This window comes from Erpetoichthys calabaricus, chromosome 2, assembly GCF_900747795.2.
Source record: "Erpetoichthys calabaricus chromosome 2, fErpCal1.3, whole genome shotgun sequence".
NCBI classification, from domain to species: Eukaryota; Metazoa; Chordata; class Cladistia; order Polypteriformes; family Polypteridae; genus Erpetoichthys; species Erpetoichthys calabaricus.
Genome location: NC_041395.2, coordinates 175,830,221 through 175,847,666, shown reverse-complemented (window position 1 = coordinate 175,847,666; position 17,446 = coordinate 175,830,221). Strand labels below are relative to the sequence as shown.

The 17,446-nt window shown below is 38.2% G+C and overlaps 2 protein-coding genes across 2 annotated transcripts in view; one reads left to right on the top strand and one right to left on the bottom strand.

Annotated features, from left to right (window-relative positions):
- Positions 1-17,446, top strand: part of atg4b (autophagy related 4B, cysteine peptidase) — a 308,094-nt gene that overhangs the window by 189,153 nt on the left and 101,495 nt on the right. The window lies entirely within an intron of this gene.
- Positions 305-17,446, bottom strand: part of im:7152348 (uncharacterized protein LOC559250 homolog) — a 20,802-nt gene continuing 3,660 nt past the window's right edge. Inside the window, exons 2-4 of the mRNA XM_028792265.2 lie at positions 14,432-14,806; positions 5,480-5,574; positions 305-1,130 (exon numbers count right to left, since the gene is read on the bottom strand). Of these exons, the coding sequence (XP_028648098.1) occupies positions 1,123-1,130; positions 5,480-5,574; positions 14,432-14,754 (426 nt within the window). The 5' untranslated portion in view covers positions 14,755-14,806 and the 3' untranslated portion in view covers positions 305-1,122. The remainder of the gene's footprint in view (positions 1,131-5,479; positions 5,575-14,431; positions 14,807-17,446) is intronic.

The following is a 17,446-nucleotide window of genomic DNA, read 5'->3' as shown; positions in this document are numbered from 1 at the left end:
ATACTTATGGACTTGGTCATTTCCTTTTTAATTTGGATGATTTGCTGTTTTTCTATCCTGATAAAAAAAACAAAAACTCAGACATCTCTCACAGTTTAAAAAGAAAGAAAGAAAGAACTGAGAGGGTGTGGGCACGAATACATTATAGCCAATGTAGCCACTGTATATGGAAGTGGTTTAAATGTACTGTAGTAACAGTCCTCTTAACATATTTATAATTTAGTACGAGCAAAGTGCCTTATGAATAGTGAAAGATGCTATATGAAAAGATCAAGTGAGGAAATATATAGAGGAAGCTCTTAAATATCATGAATGTTTTTATTTGAAACTGCTTTAAATATTACCATGACATGGTTCACTATGAAAGGCACTATATAAAAAAAATGAAGAGGAATCCAGCTGGCTTAATGTTAATTATTAATTTCAAAATATCCATCATAGTAAAGGATCTCGGGTTCCAAATGAGCTCCATTCAGCATGTACAGATATATATTCACACACACACACTGGTTTGAAGGATCACATTTAAACACCCAGTGCAGACTCGCAATGTTTGAAAGATGAACTTGCAGCTGTCCATTCATCCACATTACTTGAGATGTCCACAGGCTTGTTATAATATTAAGGATTAATTTCTTCTTATTAAAAAAAATGACAGTTCGCTTAATAATATATAAATCCAAATAAATAATAAAACTTTAAAATGCTACTTGATGGTTTCATTAATTACCCAACTGAAGCTTTGCCTTGTCTGGAGTTGTATGGAAGTAGGCTCTGGGGTCCACAGTCTTCCTCTACAATGGCAAACGTGTGTCCATTTTGCTGCTAAATGTTCAGTTCCAATTCTCTGCTTCTCAGGATCATGGGAAAGTCCGGGATTGGTGCAGAAGAGTCACAACAAGCTGACATGAGACAACTTTAAGTTAGGAAGATGGCAGCTATCTGGAGATTGTGACTACAGGACAGAACACTGCTGATGCTTGGAAATGCTTCTGGGATCCTATAAGGGGCATCATTACACATACATTATAGCTAATGTCTGCTTTTCTCTCCTGTTTGAACAGACAGTGAGCGTTGGTCCATCTTCAAACTGTAGATCCATCCACTGACAAGACATTCTGATCATCTCACTGTAAACAAAGAAGCAAACAAAAAAAGGTTGATCAAATTAAATGTTTCTTTATACGTAAATAAGTACTTTGGTAGCGAGTATGGCTTTCTATGCATACATGTAAAATACTTAAAAGAAAATAATCATCATTAGGCACCATTTAGTGACTATGTATCAAACATTTAAATAACTGACACGAGTGCCCAACATTCCTTAACAACGGAGACACGTGCAGCTTTTCTGAAGCTGCTAATTACTTAATGAAATATCAATTCTAGATATTTGTATGTTGTTGTATGTTTTGGTGGAAGTATTTCCATGACATTGCCAGAGATAGAAAGAACACCTCTCTAAAATTATTAGCAAAAAAAGCACAATACATAGATACTTTATTCCTCCGAAACTAGAAAAAAGATAGACAAGTAGCCTTACTCCACATGCTGCATCCCTACATCTCGTACGTTCTAAAGACAAGCAAATAAAACTAACTGGGGGACACCGAGACTAGCTCTGCATGAGTGAGTGTAGATGTGCATGCAAGCACACCCTGTGATGGAATTAGCTCCCTTTCAGGATAGGATCCTCTGTTGATGCCAGGACAGGTTCTGGCTCTCCATAAACCGGAAATCGGATATGTGGTCTTGAATAGCAATAATTATTTAGAGAATGGAGATGTACATGCAGAAATTTCTGTATGCTGATATCAAGAAAATGATGAACAGCATGATCAAATGTATAAATCTGATTGAAAAACTCTCCTGTTCAAAATATAACGATAAATTTAAGATATCAGGGGAAAAAATAATTAGGCTACTAACAACCTAGTACTATTTGCATGTACCTGGCAAACACATAAGAGAAACTGGGAAGACACAAGGAGAACATGTAATAATAATACATTTTATTTATATAGCACTTTCCCACGCTCAAGACCCTCACAGGTAAGAGCTATTGAACATATGGTTTATTTTATCGCCTGTTTACCTAATCATAAGTTTGCTGTATTAATAATGCATTGACTAAATAACTTGCCAAGTCAGAATATAGTTATTTTTGAGACACGGAGACGAATCCTGGACTTGCGTAAGTCCTCATGCATAAGAAGAAGAAGAAGAAAAACAACGGTAGAGACTTGGCCTATTTATCCATGTTATCAGATTTTTTTCCTTTGCATAATAATTTTCTAATAGTCCTTCAGGGGAGGCAGCTGGTGACTTGTGTTCCAACAATAGGCTCATTCATTCTTCTGTATCCATAACTTGATTAGACCTGTAGAAGCTTATCAATATGGAACAAGTGAGATAGGTACTTCTCCCTTAACAAAAATATTTGTAATTTGAAGTATCAAGATACCAGTTTTATGAGAATAAAGGGAACAGAAGGGAAAATAAAAACTTAATGGATCACTAAGGTAAACTCCAGAAGGTCTAGTTAGGTTTTATATTCTGGGAGCTTTGTGGAAGAGGTCACAAACACAACAAAATGTGCAAATTTTATTTTATTTTTTCTTGTAAGATAAAGCAGACTACAAAAATTAAAGTTAGTCCTACATAACATTAGGAGAGTATTTTTATGGTAATCATGTTTACAGGCTTTACAGTTACAGTTTCTGTGATTTGATAGGGACGCACATTATCACACGGTTGGGACACAGACAGGTTACGAGACTTGCTTACTGTCACAGACTGACAGCTGTGAGATGGAAACTATAATGTTTTAGTTGCAAATTCAGCTTCTATTCTGGTAGGCCAACATGAGTAAAGGTGACTGAACTTTATTAACAATTTTGACACATGTATATTTTTTTCCTTGTCCATCCTGGGACTTCCTGGGGATCTCAATATGAAAAGATGACATGATTTAAAAGGATCTGCTTCTGTTGATAATTTCAGAATGTTGATTAAAAGATTTGTTTGTGATATGATAACTTTTGATGTACCTTAATTTTTTTGTGTGATCAATTATTTATTGAACAGTTCAAAAATAGTAAACTAAACAAAACTTTGCAGAACATTTATAATAGAGGGGTTTATTACGTATGGAGTAATCTGCACCTTGTATTAACAAAGCTTTAATGATTTACCATTGTTTGAACTTTGTGAGCTCCTTACTTCATGTGAGTAAATAAAAAATGATCATCAAGGCAAAATGTGTTATCAAGCCATTACTAAAAAGAATATCATATCCCAAAGAATAAGCTGAGAATTAAATAATAAAGTCTTTCAATGCCCAATATTGCATTCATCTCACTAAGGATTTATAAAATAAATTATCAGTGTTACTAACTTCTATAAAACTTCTGTCTTCTGGATCCACTTTTATCCAGTTTGGCTGTGGAAAAGTTGGATCTGTTCTGGCAGCATTGGGCACAAAACACCACTTCAAGACACAATGGCAACCCATTCCTAGCAAAGAAATAGTATAATCATCTTGCCAGGAATAGTACTTTTCATGACAGTGTAATGACATGAGTATTAATGATTGTCCAAAAGTATAGATATTTAGCCATTGCTTGGATCTCAGCTTGATATTTGGTCTGTTCAATATGAAGGGGATTAGTACAGTGAATCGAGACTATTATTTTCAAATGAGTTCATCAAGAATGCAGACTCACAGTTGGAAACTTGTTAAGTGTAAATTTTGCACAAACATTAGGAAGTTTTTCTTTACAAAGAGAACCACAGCCACTTAAGAAAATAGTGAAAATAGAAGAAATAAGCTACAAGGTTGTGTGATAAGACAATATGACTTGATGTTATTTTGGAAGAAATAAGTTTTTCATGTTCTCCTTGTTTCAGTGAGCTTTCTCCAGGTACTCTGGTTTCGTCCCACATCCCAAAGATGTGTGTCTGGTTGACAGGCGACTCTAAGGGCCAGTTTATACTTCACGCTCAGAACGTGTACATGCATGCAGCATGGCTGCCATGTGTTCCCAGCGTTCATTTGACATGTCCTCTGAGCACGTCCTCAGAAATTAATGTCACATGTGCGTGATTTGCAGTACCAGCAAAAAATTAGGGGGCGCTGTGTGATCAAGTCGGAACATGATGTCAGAGTCTCTGTTTACTATCATCATGTGACAGCAAGCCGCTTTGCAAATCCTATAGGATCAATGTGCGTGCTTTGATATTTGATGTTCAATGTTTTGAAGCAAAATGCTGACATACAAATGTATTCTTGGTGCTTTTCAAGCATTGCATATTCAACATTGTAATGACACGATACATTTTAAAGATCTCACATACCATCAGCTTTTTTTTTGTACCTTCACAACAGCATCAGAATGTACAGAAGTGTATTTGAGCCACAGAGAAAAAAAAATTAGGGACACAGTGAAAAAGTCTGTTTTGTGATTAAATTTTTGGCTATAATCTCGAAATTTTCACTTTAATCTTGTAGTTTATTTTGTCATTAAAGTAGACCATTGTAATCGTCATCTTAAAACCGACCCAGTTGTTAATTGCTACGTGCTTCTGGGGCTTCCTCCTGACCTGACAGCAGCAGCAAACAGCAATTGCCACACAGAATATGTTAAATGTTTGATATTCCAGCTCCCTGCATATTTAGAATCCTTAGATTTATACTTGATATCACTTTCATGATGAAACACATTAAAGTATGTATGTTACATTTTACAGATGAATCGTTAACTTCATTTAAATAATGAATACTGTTATTAAATACACATGTGGGGGTGGCGCGGTGGCAGAGTGGTAGCGCTGCTGTCTCGCAGGGAGTCAGGTCCCTGGTTTTCCCTGCTTGGTGTTTGCATGTTTTTCTGCTGGGTTTCCATAGTGTGCTCCGGTTTCCTTCCAAGGACATGCAGGTTTGGGGATTAGATGTTGCTAAAATGATGTTAGTGTATTCACCTTGCAATGAGCTGATGCCCCGTCCAGGAATTGTTTCTGCCTCGTGCCCGATGCATGCTGGAATGGGCGCATCCCTGGATTGATGGATGTAATCATCCTTTTTGGAGATATTGTGGCAGGGTGTCCTCAGAATTAAATGGATGTTTCAGGCAATTCACAACACAGGGAAGCCGAATGTTTTCTGACTATGATATCTCGCATTGCCACCCGCTGGAATCTTCCTGATTTACATAAAATACGAGCACAAAGTATAAACAGTACACCGCTTGTGTAGCAGAAGCGTCCACAGGAGAATGCATTGTGTTGTGTGAAGTATAAACCTGGCCTTAGTTGGCCAGATGTTATTTTGGATATATGTGTAGATGTCTCATATGGGTCTGGCTACTGTACTTATCATGTCGGGGTAGATTCTGGCTCTTGTAATGAACTAGCTGAATTCAGAAAATGCATGGATCGTTGTATACTGATATAAAAAATCATATGTGAACAGTTACAGTACCTGTAGCTTCTCTGCTATTTCGTCTGCTTCGTCGAAACCAAAGTTTCTTCAAGAATGATGGAATTTTCAGCTTTGGCCGAACAGCTACAGAGTTACTGAGAGCAATAATAGAAAGGCATGTTCAGTGTTAGTTATACAAATAAATATATATTTTTGACTGTGTTATAACAAATATAGAAAGACAAAATTATATTTGTACATGATATTTGAGCTTTAACTGAAACCCAACAGAGATAGGCTAAAAATAATCTCCTTTACAACAGATTTTGCATAGAAACATAATTTTTATTATTGAATTTCTTGCAGTGTTTCCGTTCAAGAAAAAATGTTTTGCTATCACACAGACCCAACTTTAGCCCTTTACTATGTTAAGTGGGTTCACAAATGTTATGCTAGTTTACTAAATTATCATGCTTCATAGTAGCATATAGTTTAGAGTAAGCAAATAAAAATTAATTATTCCATATGAGTACCCATTGCTATCAATTATATCATGCCTAATTCTGCTACAGTAAGAGCATTTACGTGTCTGCTGGAGCCCACGCTGTATGTTCGTTGTGCTACAATAATGGGGTTAATTAAGCCATCTATAAAGCAATGGGGCTAAGTGCATAAAAAATGATTTTACTGCCATTCCAAATATGCTTCTGTGCTTAAAATTTTATTCAAATTATTTTCATATTTCTTTCATTAGCAACCAGACATACATTCTCTATTCCATCTCTCCATTGTACAAGTACACCACATTAAAAACACCATGCTTTGGCAGAACAGCTTTTAGAAGTTCTAGGAGAAAACTGACACCCTCTTCATGATTGTATCCATCATTTGTGGGCACCAGACCTTTGTCAAGTACAAGGCAACAACCAACCCTAAAACGGAGTCAAGAAACTTTTTTTACATCAGACATTATGAAAATGAAGCTATAGCATAATTTACAGTGTCCATCTTCATTTTATTTTCAAGTGCATTAGCACACGAAGACAGAGGCCAGTCATGTTGGTAAGAGCATACAAGAAAGAACCTCCATGACAATAAAGCTTAACTTGAATTAGAAGGTGGGCATCCACATTGTAGTGGATGTTAGTCTACTACAAGGTGGACATAAATAAAAAGAGGAATTTACTGATACCAGTGGACATGAAGGCACATCTTTGGATAAAGGGAGGCAGTAAAACAACATACGCAATATGCTGAATTGGGATTATCTGCAGAGAAGCAGCAACACCGCATACTGCAGCAGTTAACCATAGTTTAAAAGGGTTGGATCAATTTGTATTTTGTCATTTCATTCATCCATTATCTTTACTCTTAAGTGAATTACAGGGAGTTGGTGGATCAAAGCAGATTCCAAAACTTAAGGTTAAAGAAGAATTCAACTCAGGATCGCGAGTCTGTTCATGGCATCAAACAATCATGCACACACCCACATCATGGCTGTTTTAGACAGGTCATCAGCACGTGGAAGGAATTTGAAGTTTCATAGAGATATGAGGCAGAAGTATAAGGTAGTTTACTACTTGTTATATTGTACGTTATATAAATATAAAAAGATTAGCTGTGTTACCCGACTTATTTCATAAGACAATGGGCCCTAGTGGTAATGTCTTTGGTTAATCAGGAGTATCGGAAGTACTATGTAAGTAACTGAGTATTTTTCTGTATAAAACATTTGTATTTTTTTTCCAACATCTAAAATAATTGGAAGGCAGTGTGGTGTAGTGGTTGAGGCTTTGGGCCTCAAACCCTGCAGTTGTGTATTCAAACCCTACTACAGATTCTGTGTGACCACAAGCATACTGTATCAGTTTACCTGCCTTTGTTTAGATAGAAAAAACAAAAGAAATGAAATCAATCAGTCCAATATTGTTAGGTCACTGGACCTGCTTACTTTTGAACATGCTATATACAATTGCATGTCAGTAAAACTTTCCTCCATTAGATCAATTCCTGTTTTTCCTAGTGACTTGGCTTTTGTTCATGATCACTGCAAAGCACAATTTTTCAGGAAAGTGTACTCTTTTGAACTGAAAGAGGTAATCAATAGGAAAAATGTGAAATTTGAGTAGATATTATCATTATTAGATGTTTACAATTTTCATTTGTTTTTGCCATTCACTTAAATATATTATTCTTTTTTGTGTTTTTCATCAGTTGTATGTGGTACCCCTTAAAAGTCTGCACATGAAAATTTATATGCAAAGCAGTGATTAAAGTGGATATACATAAGTGCAGGTACACTATGATATACACTGAAGTATTAATGTGGAGAGTGAGCAGCACTGCTCCATTTGAAATTCACACGCCACTATCTAAGATTTCCCCTTGTAGTTTTTGGTACCGCTATTCAAGAGTGGAGTTGTGGCGTATTCCCTTAAAGTTTTAAACACTGCAATCTATCAGCAAAGGTAAAAGAAGAATCAATTTTAGTGCTACGACTGGAGGCTGGAGATCCACAGAAAAGAAGTAGTCAACAGCAAAAAACAGCACTTGCTAACCATTGAAATTTGCATCTTCCTTAACTTTCGCTCACATCTCTCTTTCCCTTCACAACGTGGTCAGGTCACCTTTTACTATCATGGACATTGCCCCATCTTCAGTCATTTGTCCACCTTATTGGTTCATGGTGCTATTCTCGTGGCCCGTCAAACAACTTTTGCTGCGTCCTTCATTGGTGTAAAACAAGCTCTCAGTGTATAGCATGTAAGCATAATAATAATAAATATGAACCAATAAAAAAAAAACGTGCTGGCTAATTTTCTATAACGTTTTTCTATTATGTTTTTCTATTATGTCATTAAATTTCAATCAAATCCATCACAGCATTTTTGAGATACTGGGGTATTTAGGTTTTCTATTGTGTGTGGGTGTTTTCACCCTTAAATATGGATATCTTGAAATGCCCTTTCTTAGTGGTTACATACAGTCCTAGATTTACCATTCTGCCAAATTTCAGCTTTTTAACTAAACAGCAAATAGTGTTTTGAGTGAGTGACAGAAGGAGTCAGTCAACTTTGCATTTTATATATACATAATTACCAAAAGAGGGGACCACAGGCTCCTGATTTCAGACATAAGTTCATATATACAGTCAACGGTTCAAATCAAGTGAAATTTTATTAAATAAAAATACCTTTCACAGGTTCCTTTCCAGCAAATGAGCAACAACAATGTAATAATGAATCTCCTCTAGGCAAACCTTGTCCTCTAACTCCAGACTCCAAGTTGCCTGGGTGAGGAGGAATGCCCTGCTTTACACCAGACCCGGGAGTACTACCAGAACTGCAACATTGCACCTAGGAAGCACTTCAAGGTCAGGCAGAAACCTCACAAAATAGGGACAACTATTCCCTGTAGCACCTCCTGGCAGCACCCATGAAACCCCACAGGGCTGCCTCATGAGACTACGCCCTGCAGTTGTGGATCTGGGCACACTGGCCCAGGAATGCTGCCACTCAGAGCACCAAAAGGCACATGCAGTCTTGATATACTACCTCCCCAAGTCCATCCACTGCTCTGGACTCTTGGGCAGGCAAAGTTCTTCTGTTGAATCCCATTAAGATGCCATTTTGACCATGATGGCATGGAGTGTCCAACACCAGGCTGAGACAGCATGCCCCCTACCCCTGAACACTCACTGCTCTGGCCCCCCCGGCCAGGTGAGAAAACAGGATCCATCCTGGCCAGAACACCAATCTATCCTGGTCATCCTCTATAATATATACATATAGATTTGCGCAGTCTAAATGTCCAACAGTAACATGTCCTATTTATTTATTCTCTATATGCTGACAGTTGCCCTCCAATTACATCTATCTCAAGGTACAGAGTTACCTTTTTGTCGAGTTAGATCACTGGCCTTGTGGACATTTTGAGTACCCCAAAGATGCCTTAAAGTAATTGTCCACTGCCAAACAATCCTTTGAGTTTTATTTACATTTCCACACCTGCTTTCCAAAAATGGTTTGCATGGTCCTCAAGCTTTTTTGTACAGTATTTACTGCTTTTGTATGAATATACAGTAGCAAGAAAAAGTATGTTAACCCTTTGGAAATAGCTGCATTTACAGTATGTATAAATTTGTTTTAAAATTTCGTCTGATCGTCACCTAAGCTACAATAATGAAAAAACACAGTCTGTTTTAACTAAGGACATGGAAGTTGTTGCATTGTTCTTGTACTTACTGAATACATCATTCAAACATTCACAGTGTAGGCTGGAAAAGTATGTGAATCGCTAGGCTGATGACTTCAACAAAAGCTAACTGGAGTTAGGAGATGGCAAATCTGGAGTCCAACCAATGAAACAAGATTGGAGGTGTGGTTTAGAGATACTTTGACCAATACAAATTTCAAATATTTTGAGGGTGTTGTTCACAAGAAGCATCTGCTGAAGTGAAGCATGCCTTGCAAAAAACAGATTGTATGATCAAGAATTGTTGATGTGCATAAAGCTGGAATGGATTACAAAGCAATTTCAAAAATTTTAGATAATCGTCATTCCACAGTTTGACAAATTATGTGAGATAATTTAGTACTGTGACTTCTTGCAATAGACGTGACTGACCAGCCCAGATGACTCGAAAGGCACAATGCAGGATACTCAATGAGGTAAAAACAGCCCTAGAGAACAGCTAAATGTTTCAAGAAATCATTGGAACAGATTAACATCTGTTGTTCAAGAGTTTATCATTTGAAAAACATTGAACAGGCCTGGAGCCCGTGGTAGAACACCAAAGAGAGAACCGCTGCTCTACAAAAAAAACATCACTTCATGCATGAAGGTGGCCAAAAACCACCGGGTCAATCTACAACATTATTGGGAAAATGTTTAGTGGATAGATGCAACTAAGGTTGAATTGTTCGAGAAGAACACACAGCAGTACATATGGTGTAATAAGGGAACTGCATATAAACATCTGAACATCATTCTAATTATTAGGTGCAGTGACATGATCATTAGGGCCCACGATTTACTGCGGCCCACGGAATTTAACGCCATGCCACGGAATTTTGGGTTTTGCAGCGGTAAAACGCCACACCGCGAAATTACCTGCCGCGGAAAATACCAAATCTGAATGAAATCTCACCATTGGAGGCATATTGATATTAGTATGATTAGTTTTGATTACTTCTTTAAGTTCTTTCTTTACCCTATTGCATTATCTCATTAGTGATAAACTTAACGAGCTGAGAGCTGAACTTGAATTTGTATCTGTTCACTGCCAGCCAATTATGAACACTCTAACGTCTTTTGAGGCACAGTTATTCATGGCTGTCGATGTCTACAACAAAGTGTCTGATTTACTGTCTTGCCTGAAATCGTCCGGATTTCCAATTGCAACCAGCAGCTGTGAAGATGCAAAGCACAATGCTGCTGCTAAACTTGAAGAATATTTTGTGGGGACCAAACAGCCGGCAATAGACCTATTCAGATCTGTGAGAATATTTGATCCACGACAGCTACCACTCTCATCGAAGAATTTTGCGGATCATGCACAATCAGTGCCAACAATGATGGCTGCAGCAGCTGAATGGCAAGCTTATCTGGACATAGCATCTCGTGAAGTAATTCCAGCTGATATCACTGCTTTTTGGCGTGCCTTAGAGGACACACTACCTCGCTTAGCAGCTCTTGCTAAAGTTTACATTGCATTGCCGATCTCTTCTGTTGATGTGGAACGTTTGTTCTCAAAATATGTATTGGTGTTGTCACCACTGCGATGTTCTCTGTCACAAGAAAACATACGAGCTTACGGTGTCGTTTTCTTCAACAATAAATAAACAATAACTTTAGAAACATTATTCGATAGTTTGTTGAGAATAATATTATGCCTACATATGTTTCAGCATCGTTTGCCTAAAGCAAATCTGTGGATTAAAATGTGCAGATGTGAACGCTTTGATATACCTAATTGATTAGTATTATGAATTATGATTGATTATTATTAAGGATTAAGAATAAGAAAAATTGCATTTATTTTGCTTGGGTTACGAATTAGTTTTTTGGAGTTCTGGTACTGCATTTGCCGCGCCGCGGTACACCACGGAATTTAGAAAAACATGCAGCGGAATTTACGAATTCTTGCCGCGGTAAATCGTGGGCCCTAATGATCATCATGATTTTGGGCTGCTTTGCTGCTTCAGGGTCTGGATGGCTTACCATCACAGAAGGGCAAACGAATTCCCTACTTTATCCTAATTCTACAGGATAATGCCAAGGTGGCTGTCTACCAGCTGAAGGTGATGCAACAAGACATCAAAGTAACGTCTATTACAGATTGGCTTAAAAAAAGAAAATCGGACTTTTGGAGTGGCCCAGTCGCAGCCCTTACTGTAACCCAATAGAAATGCTGCAGGATGACCTCAGAAGAGCCATTCACACCATATAGCCTAAGACTATGGCTGAGCTGAAACAATTCTGTAAGGATGAATGGCCCAAAATGTATCCTGAATGTTGTGAAGATCTGATTTGCAGCTACTGGAAATGTTCATCTGAGGTTACTTCTGCCAAATAATGTTCAACCAGTTATTAAATCCAAGGGTTCTCTTACTTTTTCCACAGCACACTGTGAATGTTTGATGTGTATGTTCAATAAAGACATGAAAAATTAAAATTGTTTTAAGTGTTATTAGCTTAAGCATATTGTGTTTGTCTATACGTGTTACTTAGATGAAGATCAGATCACATTCTATGGCCAGTTAAAGTAGAACACCAGTTAATTCGAAAGGGTTCACATACTTCTTCTTGCCACTGTACATCTCCAAGTCTCTACTCACGAGTTCTGAAGTCAGAAGTAAGGGCACATTTAGCTTTCATAGTATTTTCATTTTTCCTAGCAAAATTTCATGAACATAAGTAGCCTGTTTTGATTAACCACCAATTTACTTTGAATCCACTTGCACTTCAGTAGGCTATGAAAGTCATTATAATTATTGCAAGTTGCAATGTTACAAACACTTGCTATGTACTCGTAAAGACAGGTGAGAACTTTGTGAATTTCGTAAGGTAACTTTCTAGAATTGTCATAAAGCACTGCATAAATGTGGGAAACCAAAGTTGAAGGCTGGGCTGGTGCTATGGCTTGGTGCTACAATTTAGAGTGGCACCAAAACAGAAAGGGAGACTAAAAATGCTTTAAAGTGTGAATTTGTAACTGTCTATTTACAATTCCAGGGGGCTAAATGTTCCTAATATAAATACTACAGTCATGGCCAAAATTATCGGCACTCCTGGAATTTTCCTTGAAAATGCACCATTTCTCCCAGAAAATTGTTGCAATTACAAATGTTTTGGTATACACATGTTTATTTCCTTTATGTGCATTGGAACAACACAAAAAAACAGAGAAAAAAAGCCAAATCTGACATCATTTCACACAAAACTCAAAAACCAGGCTGGACAAAATTATTGGCACCCTCAACTTAATATTTGGTTGCACGCCCTTTGGAAAAAATAACTGAAATCAAGCGCTTCCTATAACCATCAACAAGCTTGTTACACCTCTCAACTGGAATTTCTGACCACTCTTCTTTTGCAAACTGCTCAAGGTCTCTCAGATTTGAAGGGCGCCTTCTCCCAACAGCAATTTTGAGATCTCTCCTTAAGTGTTCAATCGGATTTAGATCCGGACTCATTGCTGGTCACTTCAGAACTCTCCAGCGCTTTGTCTTCAACCATTTCTGAGTGCTTTTAGAGGTATGTTTGGGGTCATTGTCCTGCTGGAACACCCATGACCTCTGACGCAGACCCAGCTTTCTGACACTGGGCCCTACATTGCGCCCCAATATCTTTTGGTAGTCTTCAGATTTCATGATGCCTTGCACACAGTCAAGGCATCCAGTGCCAGAGGCAGCAAAACATCCCCAAAACATCTTAGAACCTCCACCATGTTTGACTGTAGGTACTGTGTTCTTTTCTTCGTAGGCCTCATTCCATTTTCTGTAAACAGTAGAATGATGAGCTTTACCAAAAAGCTCTACCTTGGTCTCATCTGTCCACAAGACGTTCGCCCAGAAGGATTTTGGCTTCCTCAAGTACATTTTGGCAAACACCAGTCTGGCTTTTTTATGTTTCTGTGTCAGCAATGGGGTCCTCCTGGCTCTCCTGCCATAGCGTTTCATTTCGTTCAGATGTTGACAGATAGTTCGAGCTGACACTGTTGCACCCTGAGTCTGCAGAACAGCTTGAATATGTTTTGAAGTTGATTGGGGCTGTTTATCCACCACTCGGACTATCCTTCGTTGCAGTCTTTTATTAATTTATATCTTCCGTCCACATCCAGGGAGATTAGCTACAGTGCCATGTGTTGTGAACTTCTTGATTATGTTGCACACAGTGGACAAAGGAACATGAAGATCTCTGGAGATGGACTTGTAGCCTTGAGATTGTTGATATTTTTCCACAATTTTTGTTCTCAAGTCCTCAGACAATTCTCTGCTCTTCTTTCTGTTCTCCATGCTTAGTGTAGCACACTCAGACACACAACAGAAAGGTTGAGTCAACTTTTCTCCATTTTAACTGGCTTCAGGTGTGATTGCTATATTGCCAGCACCTGTTTCTTGCCACAGGTGAGTTCAAACGAGCATCATATGCTTGAAATAAAACGATTTATCCACAATTTTGAAAGGGTGCCAATAATTTTGTCCGGCCCATTTTTGGAGTTCTGTGTGACATGATGTCAGATTTGGCTTTTTTTCTCTGTTTTTTGTGTTGTTCCAATGCACATAAAGGAAATACACGTGTATACCAAAACATTTGTAATTGCAACAATTTTCTGGGAGAAATGGTGCATTTTCTGGGAAATTTTCAGGGGTGCCGATAATTTCGGCCATGACTGTAAGTATAATCATGTTTCTAATATACAGTTTTGTTTTTCTACATAAGATACTTGCGCATTCTGAGATTCATTATTGAGTATTTATTAGTGATGCCAATACAATTATACATTACCATTCAGATGGGTCTTCTGTTAGCGCTTCTGCTGTAATTTCTTTTCCTTCCTCATCCTCTTCCTCCACCTCCATCTCGGGAATCTGATTCCACACTTCCGTATCGACCCACAGGGCCTCCTGTAATGCCAGTTCTTGCCCAATGCAGGTCACTCGGCGACAGAGGGGGCAGGTAAGGGTAAGGGCTCCTTTCCGCTCTTGGGACACACAGCAGAGGCAGGGAGTGCAAAAAGTGTGTCCACAGTGCAAGAGACGAGGCTCTCGTCCTGAGCGTGAGTAGGGCAGATAACACACACCGCACTCCATGTCTTCAACTAGTGCCATCTCTGTCAAGAGCAGGCAGAACACGTTTGTACCACTTTTATTGACAAGCTACCTGAAAAGAAAAAGAATCACATATTTTAAAGAGATGGAACAGTAATGTCATTCTTCACAAAAATGGATAACAGGCTACAATAACATTTAAAATTTAAATGAATTGTGGTATGGCTCTCTTTAGACCATTTTACCTCATATGCGGTCACAAAGCATATGCTAATATAGTCTTCCACTCCAGGGGGAAGGTTTTAAGAAACATGAAAACGGGGTGAAGGCTCTTGATAATTCAGACAATTGTTTTCTTTTAGTGTTGCATGGGAGACCTCCAGCACTCACCGATGACATAAAAGCGCAAGCTAGAGAGCACTGTCCATTTCAATTAAACAAAGGCTGTCTGCATGATTGGAATGCACTGGAAGTGCAGGGGTTGTCTGCGTAACAAATTTGGGCATGAGCTACAAGAAAATGCATAGCTAAGAGTTCATCAGAAGAAATCAAGAGCTGCCAGAGCTTTCAGTTTTCATGGCCCTGTTTATAAGTCTTGCAATAACATTTTATGTTGTTAACTGGTTTATCCAGTTCAGTGCTGCTGGGTATTGGTGCCTATCTTTGTGGCACTAGGCAAAAGTCAATCATAAACAGGGTGCCAATTTAGCACAGGATACACTCACTTTCCACAGCCCCTTTTAGGAGACACCAAAAAAACTTAACCGATGTCTTTGGGGTGGGTGTGTGTGCGAGTGTGTGTACGTATCCCGTGATGGATTGATGGCACAGCTACCTGCGACTCTAAATTGAAAGTATGGGTTATAAGAAGATGGATGAATGAGTGTGCCTGTTTTATATCTGCATTCGGCAGTCTGAACCAATTATAAACACTGCTGTTATTAAACTGCACAGATTTTTGCCCAACTGTGTGCTGAAAGCCCAAACAAGTTCATCTAAGAAACTAAACATCTTAAATAGTATTCACAAATATCATGGTTTGCTCCCAGGTTTTTAAGAGAGTTTTCCTAGATAGTCTGAATTTATTGTGAACATTTCCAAAGATTGGGAACAACTCAAACTAAATACAGTGTGAGTCAAAATTATGTTAACATTTGAATGGCGGAAACAATTTATTCACAAAACATACTTCATATGTGCAAGATGATTTACCATATGTGGCACGTAAATTGTCCAGAAAAATTGTATATAAGTATATACATAGCAGAACCATTAACATAATTTTGTCTCACTCTGTACTTATGAAAATTTCTAGTCTGCTTTATAAAATGCAATCATGCACACTGGAAATACTCTTTTGACAATAAAACATTCTCAAAACCACTTAATCCAATTCAGAGTTGCGGAGAGCTATAGCCTATTCTGGCAACATTCACACAAGGGAAAAACCAACCTTGGATGGACAAACACTCATGCCCACTTCCATAGCCACAATTTGGAATCACCAAGTAGCCTATGCACTTGCACATCTGTGAAGGTGAGGGAGGACATGCAAATAGAAGACAGTCGGTTGTGAGATTTGAACTGAGGTGCAAGTGCTAACTACTGTGCCACCATGCTGCACATCTTGAGACAAACCTTTTATTCATCTTAATTCAATCCTTGATAAAAGGGATGAGCTAAAAGGTAATTTAGGATGACAAGTAAAATCTTTATGTTTAAGGTTTTTAGGACAACAGTTAATTTATAATGTGTTACACAGTCTAGGGTGGGATGGTGGTGCAGTACTTTGCACCGTTGCGTCACAGATATAATGTCCTGGATTTGACTCCTACTTCTAGGTACAATCTGTGTGGATTATTCTCTTTAGGTTTATGTGGAATTTCATCTGAATGCTCTGGTCTTCCTCTCACATCTCAAAGTTGTATGTTAGAATAACTCACAGTTCTAAAGTGGCCTGTGTGAACACAGGGATATATGCATGTGTGGAAAAGGCTGACCCTGAACACATTTTGAAAATATACAGAAGAGTCTGACCAATGGTTTGAGTCTGTGTGGTTTCCTTCTACATCCCTAGCATGGGGTTTGGCCAAGGTTAAAATGAACTGTATATTCTGAATAAGAAATTCAATCTGTTTTGTGCATTGTAATTAAATGACACAAAAGAATTACACACATAAAAGGAGAAAAAAAAATCCACACAAAGTAATCATACAGTATGTGTAGCACTAGGACCACTGGGAAAAATGCCCATCTCTCATCTAAATGCCCTTTGTACAGCCTCAGGCACAAAGCACACACAATAGCAAGTCTGAAACAAGAGTCGTCACTTGACGTCTCATGGAATAGATGGCAGCTGGCGGGAGGAATAATAAAATGCAGAGTTTTAGAATTGTGGTTTTGTTTGCCAAGAAAACAAAAATGACACAAGATACGCCAGCAGGCTTTGTTTAAAATATAACCCATGTAGCTAGCTAGCCATCTTCATTTCCGCCTCCACTACTGTAAAATGTGAAAGTGTAATTGCAGCTTCATTGAGGTACTGAACCGCCAGTGTACTAGCTCAGTGTATGCAGTATATACAGTACTTGTGACGCTTTAGAAAGAGCTCCAACTGTCGCTATTGCTTACAATAATCAAAAACTTATGTGGGCATACTGAATGGGTCTTTACCAGCCTCTTTTTAAAACTCTTATTCTTAACAGTTGAGTTTTAGTAAATAGGAAAGATTACTTACAGGCCAATCCTAAAC